The sequence below is a fragment of the Danio aesculapii genome, chromosome 20, assembly GCF_903798145.1.
Source record: "Danio aesculapii chromosome 20, fDanAes4.1, whole genome shotgun sequence".
Taxonomy (NCBI): Eukaryota; Metazoa; Chordata; class Actinopteri; order Cypriniformes; family Danionidae; genus Danio; species Danio aesculapii.
Window position 1 is genome coordinate 15850246 of NC_079454.1, and position 21172 is coordinate 15871417.

The window sequence follows — 21172 nt, forward strand, 5'->3', positions numbered from 1 at the left end:
AATTATGCACATTCTGAAAATTTTTCTTTTTTAGTAAATTCATCAAATTTATTTTTTAAAATCTCCTCCACACTAATTTAAACAAAGTTAATTAACTTTGAGTACTTTGTGTCTGATTATTAATCCTAGTCCTTATGCTTCACGCCTCTGCATATTTTGTGTTTCACTTATTACTTCAGACATTTGTACTCAATCAACCTGAAATGCCCTCCCAGCTAGAAGGGAACGTTCTCTCAACTTTGGCTAACATTCCCTACAGGTTGTGTTAATGTTTTAAAGAAAACATTTCAATGTAATATCCAATGAATATTCAAAAAATGTCATTCTATCAATGTTTTGAAAATGTTGGTAAGGGACCAGATTAAACAATGTTCTCTTAGAAAACGTTTTCACAATGTTTCATAAAACCAAAGTTAGAACATTCTCACAGTCACATTAGAGAAATGTTTTAAGAACATCATTGAGATGTGAGGTGCGGAATGTTCTTTGAAGAATGTTCTAGCAATAAGACATTTGAACAAAGCTAGCACATTTTATCTGCAACATTTTAAAACATTTTAAGATTATTGAAATGGCACCAAATTAAACAATGTTCTCTTAGAAAAAAAATTCACAATGTTTCATAAAACCCAAAGCAAAAACATTCTCACAGTCACATTAGAGAAACGTTATAAGAACATGATTTCTTTTCAATAATGAGACAAAGTCAATTAACATACTAATTTTAACCTGTACTTAATAAAATACACAAAATGTCATGTTCAAAAACTTATTTCAGACAAATAAGTAAAACCTAGTGGTTTAAAAAATAGTGGCAAAGCATACAGATTTAAAGTGACAATTAATTATTATTTCATACAATTAATAAAATTAGTATTATGTGTCAGCAAATTATTCTTGATTTAAATATACCTGATTTTTTAAAATTGTTTTCTTTTTTGTTTTATTTGTTACACATGTTATACAATGAGCACAATAACGATGCAGTACTTTAAACTTTCTTTTTCACATTGCTACAGTAAAATTAAATATTTTAAATGGTTATAGAGAGTGTTTTGCGTCTGTCATATCATAACTGTCCATTTTGGAACCAAAAAAGAAAACAAACAATGTTATTGACAAACATGTAGAATATTTAGAGAATATTGTCCTGACTTTATAGAAGCGTCCTCACTACAGAGGGTTGAACACTCAGACAATGATGAAGTTAATGAGATAATTAAGTGTCTAATTAGAGGATTGATAACTATTGATGAACACCTGTTAACAAGCAGAATCACTGAAGGAAAGAAAAACACAAAAAAACACAGCCAAAACCAAAGATGAAATCAACTGTAATATAAAACTCTAAATGAAATAATAATTAATAAAAATATAACAAATAATACAATAAAAATGTGATTTCTCAAGATCTCAGCAGAGATCATTAAACAACACAAACATCAGGAGCTTTACTTATTATTGACCTTTGACTATTTTTGTCACATCCTATAATATCCAGCTGCAGGCCCGCAGAACCACACACATTTCAGGCACAAACAATCCAGCACACACGATCTAGGCAAACCATATATGGTTACGACGGATGTTAATGTTTTTAACGTCTTCTCGGGCATCGTCATCAATATAATTTTATATAGTCAATAAATATTGTACACAGTAAACAATAGTGTATACTATTTCACAAATATTGCAATCAGGGGTGAATGGGGAGCGTTGTTTCCGATCACGATTCAATAGACTAAACAGTTTTCTATCAGTCATCATAGATGATCAGTCATTATTATCTGCCAGAGTCAATATAGCAGATACTCATTTGCTGGCCTTGCTGAACATTTTTTACATGCAAAAAAATGTATGACACTATATTAATATTTTACTCAAGCGATTTAATAGTATTTATTTGCTTAATTTTCGAATAACTTTTTAATGAATGATTTCCCACATTAAATACTACAGTAATTTAAAGTAAGCAATATATTGTTTTTAAACCATAAAGTACTGGTAATTTGTTGTAATTATAGTTGCAACAAATTTAGTATTACGAACAAATTAACTGGTAATAATTAATAATATAAAAATTTTATATATATATATATATATATATATATATATATATATATATATATATATATATATATATATATATATATATATATATATATATATATTATATCTGATTATAAACTACTATCTTTTACTAAACTGTATGGCTACGATATAATAATGATATAATGACTGAAGTGGGAAATCATATTTGTGAAATTCAATAGGTGGCGATAATGCTCTTATAAGGAGTTAGTTACCATATATGGTTTGCCTAGATCGTGTGTGCGGTTCTGCAGCTGGATATATCTCGTCACATGAACAAAAGCTCTTAATGAAATTTATGTTGTTTATTCGAAGTCACCATGATGGAGGACAAAGCCTGCTTTAGTTGGGCTCTTCAAGTTGCCCTGACACTAGTTTAAATTTTAGCTGCTAAAATTGTGATAATCACACTACTTGTATAGCATGAAAAGCCAAAAGAAAAAAAACCAATAATGAGTCTGATAAGATTAACTATGATTCGGAAACTACCCTTGCTTGCTTGTACACTCATCAAATATCTTATTAATTATAAGTTAGAAATGAATAACCTATGTAAATAAAACCACTTATCCTACAGCAGCCAATGACAAGTTAACAGACCTAAATTCACCATTCACAATGAGTATGTTTGATATATGGCAGCCCTCAAAGACACACAGACATCAACGACTAGTCTTTGAATCTCAATAATGGTGACAAAATCAAATAAAAGTCAACCTAGAACAATACAAAACAATCTACTGAAATATTACCTGCCAAACATAACAACATAAAATAAAGGAAAAGAAAGAGATTTTAAGAACTTTAAGCTACATAACATATTCATGCTGCAATGCATGCTGGGAGTTTTGTACTATGCTGGCACCCAGCATGCTTTGCAGCAGGAATGAATTAAGCAGCTTTTTTTTGGCAACCATGGTTGAGGTTCACATCCTGATTCTTAATGTCTGTGTGTCATCAGGTGCAGTTGAAGATCTCAAGATTTTGAGCATAAAACTAATTAAACTTTAATTCCTTGAAAATTATTTGTTGAACCTCCACAGGGAGCTGTAACATATCCCAAACAATATTAAATAAAGCTTTTTTTCCCTATGGCTTTACTTATGAAAGACTAGAAACTATATCTGTTAAGTACACACAGTGAAGAAGTGTAACGGTTCAAGAGCTCAACTAAAGCAGCCTCTGATCTCCATGATGGTGAGGTCAATTGAAACATTTTCAATAAAAATATAAATCTCTGTTCATCATTAGACATTCTTGCAGATATGAGAGAATTGAAGTCAAACTGTAATCAGTGAAGCTGCTAATGCTGTTATTTAATGGAGTTGTTTAATCCTTGGTTTAATTTAGTTGGTTTGGTGTGAGGCTGTGTCTGTAGTTTTAATTCTTGTTCTTTCCTTCAGTGATTGGGCTTGTTAACAGCAGGTGTTCATCATTCAGTCATTTGGGGTCATTCACTCTGTCTAGTGGACTAAACTAATTGACTAATTTAGGGACTAGTGAATGAGGGTGTATGGTGAGATTTCAGACACTCTGATTAGTTTCTCGAAAACAAAGGTTAGATCTGTTACAGATTTTTTCCGTATTTTGTACAAAAATGACCTGTTAATCATCTAACATGTTTTCACTGTAGATTGTACAGAGTTTTACTGTTAAAATCACAGACATTTTTTACAGTGAATGTTACTTTGAAATGTATTTAGAATGTATTTAGCGAAAGTTTTCCTACCATTAAAGAGAACATTCTGGAAACTTAAAGAAAACTACCCACTAATAATGTTAGAAGAATGTTAGAATATAATGTTTTAAAATTGTTACCAGCGAATGTGGTTGGAATGTTTCTAAAAAATGTTTTCCTATCTTTTAAGAGAATGTTCTGGGAACTAAAACAAAACTACCCGCCGAAAACAGTAATGCAACATTGCTGGTAATATTCTCAGAACATGTAGAGAACTAAAAATTTCTAGCTGGGCAGGCAGTGGCACTGTGCAAATCCATAAATGAATGTTACACGGTGAAATAAATAAGTCCATAGTACATGGTAGTGATTATAAAGATTAGCATATAGTACGAGGGAGCAATGGATTCTGCATATAGATAATCAAAACACAGTTCATGCTTCCCATCTATCAAACTGGTTAACGGTGGGTTGTGAGGACAGGAATTGAGAACCACTGACATAATGATCACATAAGTATTACTAAAGTGACAAATTTTATATTTAATTTGATTACATTAATGTTTACATTAAGATTTACAAGATACATTTTAACTTTCAATGTGTGAAAAGGTACTGCTGAAAAAACACCTTATATGTTTAAATTGCATGCAAAACAAATGTTAGTTTATTTTTGTTCATATTCAACAAAGCAGAATACACTGCTTTTGAATTCATGATTGAATAAAAACGTGATTGATTAAGCAATTAATTGCCATTTAAAAATGTAATTATAGCCAGAAATAAATATAACAGTAATATGGTGTCAATTCAGATTTTGGAAGTACAGAAGATGACAGAGAGAAATATTGCTGAGAATTCAGTTGCCAGTAGTTTACAGTAAAATCTGGGGGGGGGGGGGGGGGGGGGGTACTGTAGTTCTGTTGTGGTGGAGAGTATGTTTATATCAAGGATAGACAAAGTAACTTAACATAGTAGGGTCCTAACATAAAAGTTCCTATGAAATTAAAACATTTTCAGATGTTAGTTTCAATCTGTTAGTCTATTAGCTTGTGTGCTCCAAAACAGTGACAAAATCTACAGTTAGAAAATACCAAACTGATGCAAACATCCAAAGCTTACAGTTTGTCATTCCCACCTAAATGAATCATTGATTTTTTTTTCACGTCAGCCCATACTGCAGTTTCTCTTCAAATCTTGACCAATCAAATGCTCTCTAGTATCTAACATGCCCCGCCTCATTCAATATGCTTTGCATTTGCTTTTCATTTGATGTGCTTGAGCTCAGCCACTCTCACTGGCAGAACTGTGAGAAAAACAAAATGCTATTGGCTGTTTTTAAAGCAGAGGAGCTAATCTATGTCCCACACTTTTTTCAAATTTCAAATGGGATTATGTCAAATGTCGAATACAAAAAAATGCACATTTCAAATCACTTCACAGGACCGTTAAATTGACTGTGATTACTGTTTCCCCTGTTTTTTGTGATTCATGTTTTTCCTATTTTGTTTATTTATGCTTTTGAATTACATTATGGGATCTTTGATCTTGATCTTTACTTCATCTTTCCTCCAACAATGTTTGATGTTGAAAAGGTTACTTTTATCGACATGTTTTATAGTCCTAATCGTGAAATAAAGTATCACATTGAGTGTCTCTGAGTTCCATTTGATATTTGTCACTGTGTCACAAGTTCAAAGATATCTATAGATGGTTTGAAGTGCATCCTTAACTTCTTGAGAGAACACTTGTATCACTTGTCACTATAGCTGGCAAACTTAATAACAAAAACAATTTCACAATTGGCCATGTCTAATTTTGCCATATAAAACTTATTTTGGGTGCAAAATATAAAAAAAAAAATCACTAAATCATTCGCAAATCATTCACAAAATCAATCATTCAGTGTATTCCCCCACTCTCTCAAATAACTGATGAAGTGGAGAGAGAGACATGAAAACAAACTTGTAAAGCTTGTAATATCAGGTAGGTGCATAATTGGGAGTATTCATATTCAGCTATTTCACTAATGCCAGTCTCTACTTCAAACCACTATGGCCTGCTTTGTTGTGTGGGTTGAGGATATAGCATTATTTTGCTATTTTCCATTAGCCATTCAGGCTGCATAATGTTTCAAATGTTCAATTTCACCTTCTTGATCTGCACTGAAACTTATAGAAGCAAATATACACTCTTATTCCATTACATTAGCAATAAGACAGCAATAAGCCATCTCAATGTCAGAAGTGCTTGTTTCGATCAGGGTACTTCTGATCTGCATTGTCTGATGGTAGCTGTGCTGTGATCTGCATCACTTCTGATTGCTGTGTTAGATCTAGGTTTTGACAGATGAACACAAGAAAGCTTGTATTACAAAGAATCAAGGGCGTCAGGCTGTATCCCTGTCAAGGCCTGCCACAGAAAAAAAGCAAGATCACAATAATGTGCATTGTTGTCTTGCTAATGTAAACTTTACTGACTGACCTACAGGACTTTTAATATGTAACACTGCAACCATGATAAACTCGGAAGCATTGTGGACTGTAGTATTGTACTGTATACTTGATATAAAAAATTACATTAAAACAAATCAGCACCACTGTAGCATTCTTTCCTCAACCCTATATACTGTATATTCAGGTGGACAAAGATCGTGTAATATCATTGTGGCATTTGTCTTGTGTTTTTTACATAGAAGTGTAAAAAAAAGCATTCATCAGTTGAAATAGCAGAGATGCATTTAATTTTTTTAACATGATTAATTTATGTTTCTCATCTAAACATATTTTAGTCTTGTTACATTCATTTAATGTTGACGAATGTTCAACATTTTAGGAATAATCATTCTGAACCTAATAAATAATAAATTAGTAATGTCTTCTCTGAAAACACTGCCACAGTGAACTTCCAGGAAGCCAATTAGCCAGTGGCACGGTGGCTCAGTAGCACTCTCGCCTCACAGCAAGAAGGTCACTGGTCTGAGTCCTGACTTGGTCAGTTGGCATTTCTTTGTGGAGTTGCCATGCTCTCCCCATGTTGGTGTGAGTTCCCCCACAGTCGCAAAAGACATGCGCTATAAGTGAATTGGATGAACTAAATTGGCCGTAGTGTATGAGTGCTTATGGGTATTTCCCAGTACTGGTTTGTAGCTGAAAGGGTATTCGCTGCGTAAAACATATTCTGAAATAGTTGGCGGTTCATTCCACTGTGGCGATCACTGATAAATAAGGGACGAAGCCAAAGGAAAAAGAATGAATGAATGTATGTATGTGAAAGCAGATCAGTTGGGAAAGATAAAAATTTGGACAGAAGCCCAATAAATTAATAGTCTTACATCACAATGTGCAATGTTCAAATTTTCAGTTTGTTGTGAGTTTTCCTTAGAAGTATCTAATTTATGCGTAAAATAGAACAACCTATGCACTGTGTTGCGAAAACATTAAAGTGTTAAAGGCAAAGTTGTGCGAATTTGAAGATGATTAACATAACATAATTCCTGTTTAATACTATGACGTTTTAACATATTTCTTTAATTGGGTACAATCATTTAGGCATATGTAATTATTATTATTATTAATATTATTATTATTATTATTATTATTATTATTATTATTATTATTATTATTATTATTATTATTATCTATTTCTGTGAAATTTCTGTGATTTTTTTTATATTGTAATAGTTTAAACCTCTACAAAGCACACCATCTTTTTTTATTTCTTATTTTATCAGTAGTTATTACTAACAATGAATTCGTAACAGTTATTATTTACAGTTAACAACTTTTTTGAGAAGTACGTTATGCATAAAAATGGAAGGAACTTTTACAAAAAACTTGATGCTCAATATTCACATTTATGTGTATTTGTATTTCCAGCTGTAATTATTATTGTTAACGTGAATTCACATTGAAATAACAAACACTGAATAACTTTTTCAGATTAATCAAATTGTGACAAATATATTATACATTTTAGTTTGTCAGTTGACATGCTATTCTATTAGTGTTTACGAATGAAAATATTCTAAAATATTACTAAAAACATTGTTTATAACATTGTTTTACATTTTAAAACATTACATGTTCATCTGATTCATGAACAATGCAGTTTGTAAAGTAATATTTTCTGTCTTTTAGTAGATATATTGTATGAGAGACTTGCTTTGTTTACCAAATAAAGTGGATCTAATTGGATTTGCATTTAAATAAATAAATTAAACAAATAAATAAAAGCTAAAAATAATTTTTTATTTCACAAATTAAGGTTTTAGTTACGATACTCCCAAAATAATTTTACAGAAATCCGTAGATTTTTGCCAAAATTCTCCGCAGAAATAGCAAAAAATGTCAGCAGATTCCATCAAGCCCCACCTATAACCAACAGTGGGTCTGGCGTTTGGGAGCACTTTGGTTTCCCTGTAAGTTATGAGGGTGATGGCAAGAGAGTGGTGGAAAAAACAATAACATCTGCTATGACAGTAAGCTATTTTAGCGGTAATATTTGAGCATGTCAACACAATTACACTGACATCACGGAATCACTAACTGGAATTAGACAAGAACTGGAAACACGCGCACTGCATGCAACTATCCCCACAGCATTCAGACAATTCCTACAGATTCCAACAGGGCAAAACAAATCCCAGAGGCTATCGGTACATTTATAGCTGTCTCAAAATTGCCCTGATGTCTGCGGCCAGTTTTCACAGCAAAATGTTCACCATTGCGCGGAATTAGTAGGCATTCACGCATTAAGCATCTTTGCACCTAAAACCCCAATTGCAGCACTCAGGAATGGTTTAAAACAGACGTCATGTCAACTTGCTGCAGTAAACAAACCCCACAATGCTTGGCCTGCCTTCAAGCTCTTCTCTTTGGCCCGCTGCGCTAGAACAGAACGCGAATGGATTGGTTAATATCAGCTGCCAATCACTCCGTTTCAATGACAGAGAGATACAGTCGCAAAAACGTAAAGCTCTGGATAAGAGACAATATTAACAACACTGACAGATGTAGTTTTAGAAACCACCTAAAGTTACTATTAATGGAACATCTGATCAGTGATCATGTGCTGAATGTCAATTCAGCATTTACACTTTTCGAAGACTGGATAAAAGACTTCCAGTGGTTAAAGTCCGCTATGAAAATGACTAAAGCATTCACTGTAAAGCCGGTGGGACAGAGTTTTCAGGTAACAGTGTTTGCCACTGAATCAACACATTTTAAGCACGAGATGTTATAATGCTATTTAATCATTCATTTAATCGTCATGATGCTGTAAATCATGCGACTGACACTGCGTTCACCATCGTTAAAGAGCATGCAATCACCAAGATGAAACTAATATTGCAGTTCATGAAAAGATCATTACTGCTATTAAGATGACGTATGCAAATAATAAGTTCTATGTCAATATCATCTGTGCAATATCAGACACCACCTGTGAGAACAGCACAGTTATTATTGTTAATTCAGTTCATCTCATTCACGTCAAGCAGTGCATGCAGGGCCGGTGAGCGCATGCAGATTTTGTTTATTTGTTATTTGTGATTAGAGTGTTAATATATAATAGAATCTAAATTCTTGAAGTTAGGAGCACCGGTGCTACCAAAAAAAAAAGGTTAATTTTGAGCCCTGTGAGACCTTAATCGGTAGTGGAAATGTCGGGTTTTAACAAGAAAATGTTAAATGTAATAGAGCCCCATTATATTATTCCTTCATAAGCCCATATAAAAATTCCATATAAAAACTAAATAGTTCTTTTCTTTTTATTTGTTTAACTACTACAATATTACATTTATTTTTTATTAGCAGCTTTTTGGTTTTGAGTATAAAGAAGGATTTGTTTTATTTGCTGCTAAGCAGAAACCCCAGAAGCATCTATCACTGTTTAAAGTAAAAGAAAAAAAAACAAGATTATACTTTTATGATGTTAGTTTTAATACAGTAAAAAAATTAAATCAGAGAAATCTTCTGGCTTTTTTCTTTTTTTGCTGTATCGAAAACATACCGAACCGTGACACCACTGTGTCGTATCGAACCCAACCATGATTTTTGTGAACCGTTACACCCTTAATATATATATCTATATCTATATCTATAGCTATATATATATATATATATATATATATATATATATATATATATATATATATACATATATAACCACAATTTAGTATGCAATTGTACAGTGTTACTAATAAAAAAGTGTCAATTGCAAAACATGAAATGCGTATTTGTGGACATGAACAGTTTACAAGTCTGTGACTACACTTAGCACATTTTAATTGATCTAAGCCATAGCAGGCAGTTTGAAACAGGACCATTTATCTTCGAAGGCAAAGGAAATAGTTGTTGGCCTTGATCCTTAATCACTCCCCTGCCGCAGTGTGCAAGGTCATGAGAGCAGTGGTGACAAACAGTCCTACAGAACTGCCTTTGTCGCACTGAGACTATCTGACTAAAATTAGACAGCATCACTGGCCCAACAGGATGTTTCAATTACAGCCATAGATCAGGACAGGAAAAAGTAAGTGTCCAGTTACTGTGTGTGGCTCTGTTTGTAATTCTTTGTAATAAAGGGAAGTCTGGACAAAGATTCACAGGACAAAACAGAGGAAGAATGAAAAATAAAAAAAAATGCCACATGACCAAGCGCACATGTGGCCATACCTTAGCAAATTTTTATTTTACAAAAGATTAACAAAATCTAGAATCTATACCATCTATATTGCTGTTGTGCACAACTTCAACACAACCTCAGAGGGGACATTCATGAGTCAAGCCCACAATACAAATTCCCAGAAAAGGGAAGTTGACAGACAAGTTTCTGCATTGACTAGTCTGAAACCTGCTAGGGACTAACACCCCTGCCCCTTCACCATGGGGACTGGACCTGCACCTTCACCATGATGAACACCATTCATTCTCAAGGACACAGACCTGAGCCTGCAAGGTTTATTTTTTAATTCCATCAATTGCTTGACTTTTGGTTCCTTGCTTCTGTCGCCTTTGGCTTGCTTGGTTGGGGTCAGTGGAGCTGCTCTTCAGTGGCTCATCCTTCAACAGTGACATCTTTATCAAACTGAACTAAATCCGTTTTGAAAGAGCTACCACTACTCTGCTACCTCCCTTTCAGTTCATCTACGCACAGCTTTTGCATATGATATTGGCAAAAGATTCAGGTAATTAATATAAATAACTGTCTGTGTAGAAAAAGGTAGGAAACCTCAGCTAAGAGTGCAAAACCTTTGAACTTCCTACTATAAGCCATGTCACTTGTTCCCCTTACCGAGTGCAGCTTGAACTATCTAGTACTGTTATGGTTACCTGTAACTGTTGTGCTATTTATGGTTACCAATAAGACTCCATAATTGCCAAGTTATTAATAATAATAATAAAAAAGAACGTTTATGACACTGTCAACTTTTTTTTGCTGTGCGATGCAGCTATCGAAATAAAATATTTATTTATATTAATTTGGTTTTTTTTTTCTAATGTGAAACACTGCAAACTTTTTCTTTGCACCTTTGTCAATTGATTAAAAGTTACACAGAAAAAACAAAACAAATTCCGTATAAATGTAAAAAAAAAAAAAAATTGGATCAAAGTTAATTAGTCCATACATTTAAATTAATTTAACTGTAAACACTGTGGTGACGCAGTGGCATAGCAGGTAGTGCTGTCGCCTCACAGCAAGAAGGTCGCTGGTTCGAGCCTTGGCTGGATAAGTTGGCGTTTCTGTGAGAAGTTTTTACATGGGTTTCCTCCGGGTGCTCCGGTTTCCCCCACAGTCCAAAGACATGCGATACAGGTGAATTGGGTAGGCTAAATTGTGTATGAGTGTATGAGTGTGAATGAGTGTGTATGGATGTTTCCCAGAGATGGGTTGCAGTTAGAAGGGCATCCACTGTGTAAAACATATGCTGGATAAGTTGGCGGTTCATTCCGCTGTGGTGACCTCAGATTAATAAAGGGACTACGCTGAAAAGAAAATTAATGAATGAATTTACTATTTATTTAAACGAATAACCTAAATCAATAACCTCACAAGATACAAAATCAACATATATTATTTTTTCTTGACTGGCTTGCCATATCAAATGAGCTTCTCAAACAAAGTTCTTAAACGTTACGACAAATTTAATGTTAAAATTTAAGGGTTAAGAGCCAAACTAAAGTAAACAATATTCGCCATGATGGTGACTTAAAATGTAAAACTTTATTTGAAGAAGTACTTGTATTTGTTATACAAAAATAAACATTTTAGTAATAGGTGAAGCTGCTGCTCTTGTTAGAGTTGTTTAATGATCTGGTGATATGTTTAGTAATTTAATAAATTATTGTGCTTCAGGTTATTTCATTACAAAGCTGTGACTGAAGTAAGCTGTACTTATTTGTTTTTATGTTCTTTGAAATTTATATTTTTTAAATTTGTTCATCACTAATCCACAATTATTATTTAATTAGTCATTTAATTAATTCATTAACTTCAGCTTTGCTCCATGTTTCTCGAACACTCAGTAGTGTGGACACACGGACATGTTCATTTAAAACTGAGGATTTTGCTGGGTTTAAAGGGTTAAAGGTTTGAAAAAACATACTGTAAAATATTTTTGCTATAATTTAATGTTAATTTAAACTATGGAAGTAGAAAAAAATACACCTGCCGGTAGTTTACCGTAAAATTGAGGAAAAAACAATATTCGTCATTTGAGTCCATGTATTTTTACAGCAACATACAATAAAATGGCACTTACGATAAAGCACTGTAAAATAAAAGTACATTGTTGCCAGCTGCAGCAGCCATTATGTTACTGTTAATCTACAGTGCATTTAATATTATGATTTTTTTCTCATGATTTTTTCTCTTTCCACCATAATTATATATTCAACAAATGGTCTCACTTTGCTGTTTCTGATATTTCTGTCTTTTTTCTCCTCCCACACATCAACAATCAACGCGTGTCCTGTCAGCTACAATAACTACAGTAATTGAGTGTGTTGGAAGCCGCAGCCTTCATTTTGTTTAGTTGAAATGAGTTACCCACTGCTGCTCTTCTTTGGGTGCAAGATTTGAGAAATCAGATAATAACTGCATATTCAACAGGCATTTATTTGATACACTTGTGATGCAGTAGATGTCTAATGCTTGTAAGGCCCGTGGATTAAGCCATGACTCACAAATGGTTAATACAGCATGTAGCCAAAACCAATGGAATTAGTCATTCAGCTAAGAGATAGATGATGAGAGGCAATGTAAAAAAAATAATAATAATAACTGAACTACAAAAATAAATGAACTGAAAGCTTAGAGCTGGAAATTGGCATTATGCAACACTAGACAAAGACCACCATGAGCTTTCTAAACTTTCAATTGGTGATCAGTTGGAATGAAGGGAACCTTTTTGTGTCAGGGAATACCACAAATGTGTTTGGTGATGGTAGTGCACTACAAACTACACTTTGCTGCATTCTTTTTTGCAACTTTTGCTTTAACTCTAATTAAGACATCATTTTATGGATGAGAATGTCAGAGAAGCAGTCTTCCTTTATTTGGTGTTTTTATACCTTCAAGATGCCCGGCTTGCAAAATTCATGTAGCTCAAATACAGCCCACACCAGACACCTTCAGATCAGATCAGGGCCACAAGTAACCCGAAGCAATACCACATATTACCCAGAATTCAACCAAATTAACCAGAACTGACTCTATTCTGGTCCACATTTTGCTTTTATTCTCATTCTTTAAATCAGTTAATTATATATTGTTACATATTATACAGGTTGTGCTTCACTAAATTTTATGTTTTTGTTTTTTTACTTGCCTTGTTTGCTGTAATGAATAAACTTTTCAAGCAAAGTCCTTAAAAATTACAGCGGTCTAAATTAACATTATATTAAGAGGTTCAGGGCTATGAGCGCAATTAAAGCAAACACTTTTCTCCATGATGGTGACTTTAGTATATATGATCCACATATGTTTTAAAATAACTGGGCCACATTTGCCATATTTTCTCTGGGCCACTTTAGGCCCACTCGCATATTAGCCGGAGCTTACTGTGCCAAATATTTACCAAAAGTGGCCCACATTTGTTTTAAAATAACTGGGCCGCATTTGCCATATTTTCTCTGGGCCAGTTTAGGCTCACAGCTGCATTAGCCAGAGCCCTTCTGTGTCAAATATTTGCCAAAAGTGGCCAACATATGTCTTAAGATAACTGGGTCACATTTGCCACACGTTCTCTGTGCCACACTGCCACTATAGGCTCAAATCCACATTAGCCAGAGTTTACTGGCAACAGTGGCCCACATATGTTTTAAGATAACTGGGCCACATTTTCCATATCTTCTCTGGGCCACTATAGGCTAACAGCCACATTAGCTAGAGTTTACTGAGCTAAATATTTGCCAAAAGTGGCCCATATATGTTTTAAAATAACTGGGCCACATTTGCCATATTTTCTCTGGGGCACTATAGGCTCACAGCTGTATTAGCCAGAGCTTACTGTGTCGAATATTTCCCAAAAGTGGCCAACATATGTCTTAAGATAACTGGGTCACATTTACACCTACACATGTGAGCCACTTTGGGTTTAGACCCAGATTACCCTTAAATGATTATGCCACATTTTTGGCAACTGTGGCCAACATTTGTCCTCCGTCATTTGGGCTAAATTTACCATTTTCCATATGGGCCACATTAGGCTCACATTCAGATTACATTTTGCCATAAGTGCCAAATCTTTGCCTTAAATGGCCCATATATAAACTGGAATTTTTGGCCCTCTTTTGCCATTGTACATGTGGGCCACTTCAGGTTCACATTCATTTTGTCTGGGCCAAAGGAAAACCACTAGTGCTGCAATACTGCCTAAATTGGCCCACATTTGTATGCTATCTGGGTATGTATGTGTTTTATGTGCATGTTTTTTTATTCTTTACTGTATCAGGCTATGCTGAAATACTCATAAGTCCACAAAATTTTAGGGGACAATAAAGTTTACAAACAACAAACAAACAAACACATCACTTGTTGTTTTCTGACACCTTAGGTCATTAATTGGATATTTGTTCATGTCACATCTCCATAAACATCTCCATAAGGCTATGATGTCTATACCAGTAAATAAACAAAAAAACAAAAAAGAGATTTTTGCAAGAGTCTTTTCTTGAATTGAGTTGTTCATTTATTTCAAGTATTTTAGTTTGTTTGTATATAAGTTTGAACTTTAGACATAAAAAATATATTTATTTTATCATGCTAACACATGCGTCTATTTGTAATGAATGTACTGTAAATGTTCAAATAAATGAGATGAGAGTGATTTTCCGCTGAAACTACTCAGATAAACCTTCTTTCTGCTTTTATCACGTCATTATTGCATGTCAGTAAAGCAAGTGATTAGATGCAGCCTTTTTACTCGTTTTGTTCCAAAAGGATATGTATAGCTAGCTAATATTACATTTTAGAAATGTGAGTTTTATTTCTCTTTATTTATTTTCACTGTATTGTATTTTTCAAAAGGCTATACTGGTGAAGTCTATAATCGTTGCATCCCTAGACACATGATGGCAAATGTAATTGGTTCTTGCTATGGTTAAATTGATATGTGCTATATCTTGCTGGCCGGGTTGAACGTATTGTAGAAGGACAATAGTTAAAGGTTTAGGAACGAAAACTGAGCTCTCTTTTAAAATTTCAATCCAGACTCATTGGAGATGTGTTCTTAGGGCTACATTTTTGGTTATGTCTTGCTGTTTTTGATTTCACAAATCCACTAGAGGCTGCTGTGTACATTTTCAACAATCTCAACTACGTTACTGGGGCACGTTTTCTAATACATTCCATTTATTGTAAATTTCTTGTCCTTCTCAAGCATGTCCATAAGAGAAGACAGTCAGTTTGTCATGACTGATCCACCCACCCCCTTCTTTAAGCCCAACAATAGTGTTTTCAAAAGCAAACTAGTACTGTAAACACTGTAAAATCCAATAGTTTATCGGATTTATCAATTGAATTTATCAATTGAAGTTAATTCTACTCATTTGAAAAGAGTTTTGAACTGAGTGTTGAAGTTAAGGAGTTAATTTGAGCATTAATAACGTACACATGTTGTAAACAAGCAGAAATTAAGCCATGGTCACACTGCACTTTTCGCACCATAGACTTCCATTCATATGCATACGAATGCAGCAGAGTTTCACAGCTTGCTACATTTGAAAGTTTAAGCTTGGTAAACTCTGACCTGCAAAATCGCATCACTTGGCTGCGTAAGACCAATCCAAGATCAAAACATGACCTTTCTGTAGAAAAATGTAAACTATGGACCAATCGCTAGCTTTTTTAAATGTCTCATCATCTTGCTTAATCCTGTCTTTTTGCAGTACCGCACAAGAGAGTTTTGCATGGTCAAACTCTAGTGTGACCGCAGCATTACTGAAGAAAAACAAAAAATTGCAGATGTCTTCAGTTACAACCTTAAAAAAATAAACCCATTCAATCTCTTAAAACGTTCGCAGAGGAGAGTTTTGAAACTCAGTATTGCACACAGTATTGCTAACCTGCTTGACTTTATTTCTGTCAGACGTCTACAAAGAACTTAGCAAGATTCACTGAAAATAATCTTGTTAGACTTCATCTTTGATGAGAACAGCGATTGCTTTTCAAAAGATCTATGACTTAATTTTTCATGATAGTTTTTCTTTGAATGTTGTAATTATATGTTATGGAAAAAACAAGCAAAGAAAGAAAGAAAAAAAGAAAGAAAGAAAGAAAGAAAGAAAGAAAGAAAGAAAGTTACATATTTTTGGTTAAATAATCAAATTGCTAAATGATAATTAACATTGCTGTTTATATTGCTACTTCTAATTAAGTTGATGATATGGTAACGGATGTGAAGTATTGAATGAAGTAGATGCTTTTTTAAGGGCTTCTAAACAAGCATACATGAAAAGTTTTTTTCACATCTAAGCTGATTAAGAGACACAAACATCAAGAATCAGAGTATGAGGCACCATTTACATTAATACATTTTAGTTTTAAAACGCATAGGTTTTGCAATGGTTATGCCATCTGTCCACACTACGCCGGAGTTTTCGAGTGCCAAAAACTGAGCTTTTTGGAAATGCTGAAGTCGTTTTTATTCTAAAACGCTGCTACTCTGTCTCAGTGTGGATAGGATAAAACAGAGACATCTGAAAATGGAGGTGTGGCTGCAGACATTTGCCTCTCTGATTGGGGTTTTTTCCTCAATATTAAGTAGCCTACACACAGTTCAGTTCTTGCATCTTCTCCTTGTAATTTCAGACTTCGCAAGTTTGATATAAAAAACTAACTCCCTAGGACACGTTGGGTAAATCTTCAAGGGGAACAGTGTACTTTATAACCTCATTCATATACCCTGGCTGCGTTGTTTCATTTTCTTAACAATAAAATGAAAACATGATTTAAGAAACTGCCTATTTTCATTCTGATATTAACAACTTAACAGACACCAAAATGTTGAGGCTTCGTGTAGCTGCATATTTTATGTGACCGTCATCTTCACTGTATGCATATTTATAACAAAACACAGCCTTTACCATAACTGCCTCCTTTCATTCTCATAAAAAAAAATACGAAGCATACCCTCTCTTTGAATTTCAGTTTTAATAATCAATAATGGCCATTATAAAAGTATAACGTACAATAAGTTTATACAATGTAGGAAATAAAGGCAAGCAATCAGTCAATATGCAGAATCAGTGTACGTTGTTACATTATTATATTAACCTAAATTATCTCTGAGCCAAAACACATTACCTGAGAACAAGTAATAGATTCAAAAGACCAAAGTCGGGGAATATGTTGTTAGATACAGACAACAAGATGAATTAAAATTCACATTTAACAAATATAGTGAAATTCTATCCAGCGGAAGATCCTTGATGAACAGTCTGACATGCACAGCTCTCATATGGGTAGATATTCTCAAAGCACGCTGCAGTGCATGCCAGAATGTGTGTGTGTGGTCGCGTGATGTGCGTTTTCAGCGGTGTAATGTAGACGGAGAGTTGTTCAGAAACGCTGGGTGGAAAGCCAGTGTGGACACGGATCATTTTTGTTCTGAAACGGCGTTTTAAAACTAAAATGTATTAGTGTAAACGGGGCCTAAGTCTCATTGATAGTGACATATCATGCTGCAGCACATGCTGGGAGATTCATTCAGCAACCAATACGTTACCGTTGTTGAGATTCAGATACTGATTTTTGATGTCTGTTTGTTTAACGTGGTTCGGATGCTCAATGTATTTCAAAGCTCTGCTTGGTTTCCTTCAGTACAACAACAGGGGAATTATTATTTGTAAAGTGGAAAGCAGTACCATAATACAATAAATATCTGTCATCAGTTAAACCAATTATTAAACCACTGGATAATGCCATCATTTTTATACATGAATTTCAGTAGACATTGGACAAAGATAAACTCAAGCAGGTTAGTAATAAACGAAGCTGTTGATACTGATTGTAGAGTTGTTTAATGGTCCTCTGCTGAAATGTTGAGAGATTGAATGTGTTTTATTTCTTTTAAGGCTGTGACTGAAGTCAGCTGTGTTTTGTGTATTATCTTAAGTAACTCTACTTGTTAACAGCTAGTGTACATTATTAATGCTCAATCAAAACTTACTTAATCACTTAAATATCTCATTACTTCACCTTAAATGGAGTAAATTCACAGTAGGATTAATTTTTGAGCTTCAATAGTTTGTTGCAATCGGTTTCCTCAAATGGATTCAGTTACCTTAACTTACTGGTTTTTACAGTGAAGAGAAAAGCTATCACAGCCATGTGTGTTTACCACAATTTCCCACTGCTTTTTAGAGGTGTAATTTTACCTGGTTTCTTGAACCAGGTCCTTTTTTGGACTTGTACGTGGCAACCTACCGAGCAAATCAGTCACACCAGAAAAGGTTTCCATATGTAGACAATTGGTCCACGGTACCGCACCGTAGTGTTTGTTTTACACAGAAAATACAGCCAGTAAGTACCCCTGGGCATATATTTCTCGGTTATCAAAATTGTAGCCCATGGCTCATATTCCCAATGAGCCTGTGTTTAAAAATTTAGAGTAACAATAGGCAGAATCTATCATCAAGCTGACAACTTCATACACACATGAAAAAATAAATAAATATATGCATTATAAACATGTCTTTACACAGTTGAAGATGTGACTACCTTTATAGTATTATCACAGGATCTGTAAATTCAATCTTTAATGGGAAAGAGGATCATACCTGAATTGTGGGTGGTGAGCGTTGCTTGCGAGTAGTGGTGGTTGACAGAGTGGTGGTGGTCTCAATGAAGGTGGTAGACATCTCTGGGGGCATGGATGTGGTTGTGCGTGAAGGGCTTCTGCTGGTAGGTACATCTCCAACCAGTCTCACGCTGCCATTTATTTTGATGTTGGCATGGCCTTCAGCAGCCATGTTGAGAACCTTGAGGCCATTGTAATAGAGACCAGACAGCTGGCCTTGGTATGGCCTCTTGCGGTCATTACCGCCTATTGAGATGGTGGCTTGGGTGTTAAAAATTGTCAGCTGACGACCTGAGGGGAAGACAAGTGAAGGAGAATACAGTCAAAGCTGTTTATGTGCATTATTGCATTTTTTCGTTGGCTAATCAATCAATTTATAATTACTGTTTATTACTATCATTACTGTATTATTTCAGTACAAGCATAGCTTTAATATATTCATAAAAGTAGTGCTGTCTTCACTGTGACGTGCTTCTCATGCAGATGTTTTGGGGCAAATTCCAAATGACTTTTCATATTGTCAGAAAAAGAAATGCATTCTGATTAAAGCTCCTACATATTTACAATTTAATATTACACCGAGCAAGGAAGAAAGCTCATCTCATACATTTCAAAGAACTATCATGTTGATTCATGCATGTAGAAGCACTAATGGGATTTCAAAGTGGCTTTAGACAGTGTTAAAGGGACTTTATAATCATCTTATGCAGTTTAGGCAAAGATCTTTAAACGCATTTAAGAATCCAAAGGACTTTAATGCTAAATCTGATAAATAGTCAGTTCTTTCATCCTATTTGTGAAGAGGTGTCTCTCAATTTCATCAACGGCTGCATTAGTAATTTTTTTGTAAATTAGAAATCACAAAACTGCATTAGTAATTAAGTCTGCAGAGTACCTTTTTTTACTAAGTGCCAATTTGTTGTCTTGAAATACATGTTGAATTAAGGGTTGTATTAAAAAAAGTTATTAAATGAAACACCCTAACTTGTGTCGAGTTTTGGTTTAGCTTTAAAGTTGGAGTTGCGTAGTAGTTATGCAGTTTTATTATTGTTTACCAGTCCCTTTAACTGGTCAATGATTTGATGGATATAACGAAAAAGGATCACAATCCACATAAAAAAGATAAATAAAATATTAAACGAAAATATTACATAATGGGAAGGGAAGTAAATTATGAACATTTTAGGTTAATTAGTGTCAAAAGGCTAAGGCAAGACTGTTTAGATGTAACTGAAATAAATAAATATATTGAAACAGCATGACAAGGAGCAAATGAACGCAATTTAAAACGAAAAAAAAAACAAAAAACACTGAGGGTCTTGTGAGGGTTACCTTTCTCATGTAGCCAATCTTCGACCGGCCGGGTATATTTGAACGGGATTTTCTTATTAGCCATTTGAAAACGCTCAATGTCGCTGTTGCCTTTAAAGTTCGAAAGACATCTTAGCACATTGTACATTTATACACTGTTTAAGAAGGTTTAGATGTGTTTAAAGGATTTAAGTCTTGTTATCATAGGCAGTTTAGGTTTCATTAAGGTTAACTTCTGGTGTGATATTATAAAGCATTTTAATCAAAGAGTAACCATTTTAATAACTCAAGTAACCAAATCAATTATCAGTTCAACACATATAATCATTACAACAAGAACCATATCCAGACTTTGTCACAACATTAAAAAAAAGTTAGTTAGACATACAACTAGCTAACTTAAAACATATTTCCACTGAGCTTCATTCAATTTTTCTTAAAATAGTGTTACTTTTCCCACTGGACATCACATGCTTTTAGATTTCAACGGGCCAAGGAACACTTTATACACTATTTGTAAGGGGAAGCAAAAAGGGAGTGGATGAGAAAGAGATATAAATGTAAAGATGTAAAATGTAGATGGTCTAAACCTGCAGGAAATAAGACTTGCAATGATAGATCCAAGGAAGACACTGCATACAGATGAGATCATTACAGAGAAGTGAAAAAACATCAGCAGCTTCACTTATAACTAATCAGTTTTACTTATTTCTGTCAGACATCTACAAAAGCCTAAGTCACAATTACTGAGAATTAAACAGTTTGGTTGGTTTTTTTAAAGTCATAGTAAA

General features: G+C 34.1%; 1 protein-coding gene across 11 annotated transcripts in view; it reads right to left on the reverse strand.

Moving 5' to 3' along the window:
• LOC130247669 (neurexin-3b-beta) overlaps window positions 1-21172 on the reverse strand; it is a 334636-nt gene that overhangs the window by 14807 nt on the left and 298657 nt on the right. For 8 of the 11 annotated variants that reach the window (XR_008839567.1, XM_056481053.1, XM_056481048.1 and 5 more), the window contains 2 exons: window positions 20403-20492; window positions 19051-19361 (listed from right to left, as the gene is read on the reverse strand). Coding sequence is in view for 10 of the 11 variants with exons in the window: in XM_056481053.1 (XP_056337028.1) it covers window positions 19051-19361; window positions 20403-20492 (401 nt within the window). In the remaining variant the exon portion in view is untranslated. The remainder of the gene's footprint in view (window positions 1-19050; window positions 19362-20402; window positions 20493-21172) is intronic. The other 3 variants (XM_056481045.1, XM_056481043.1, XM_056481052.1) reach the window with 1 other exon arrangement.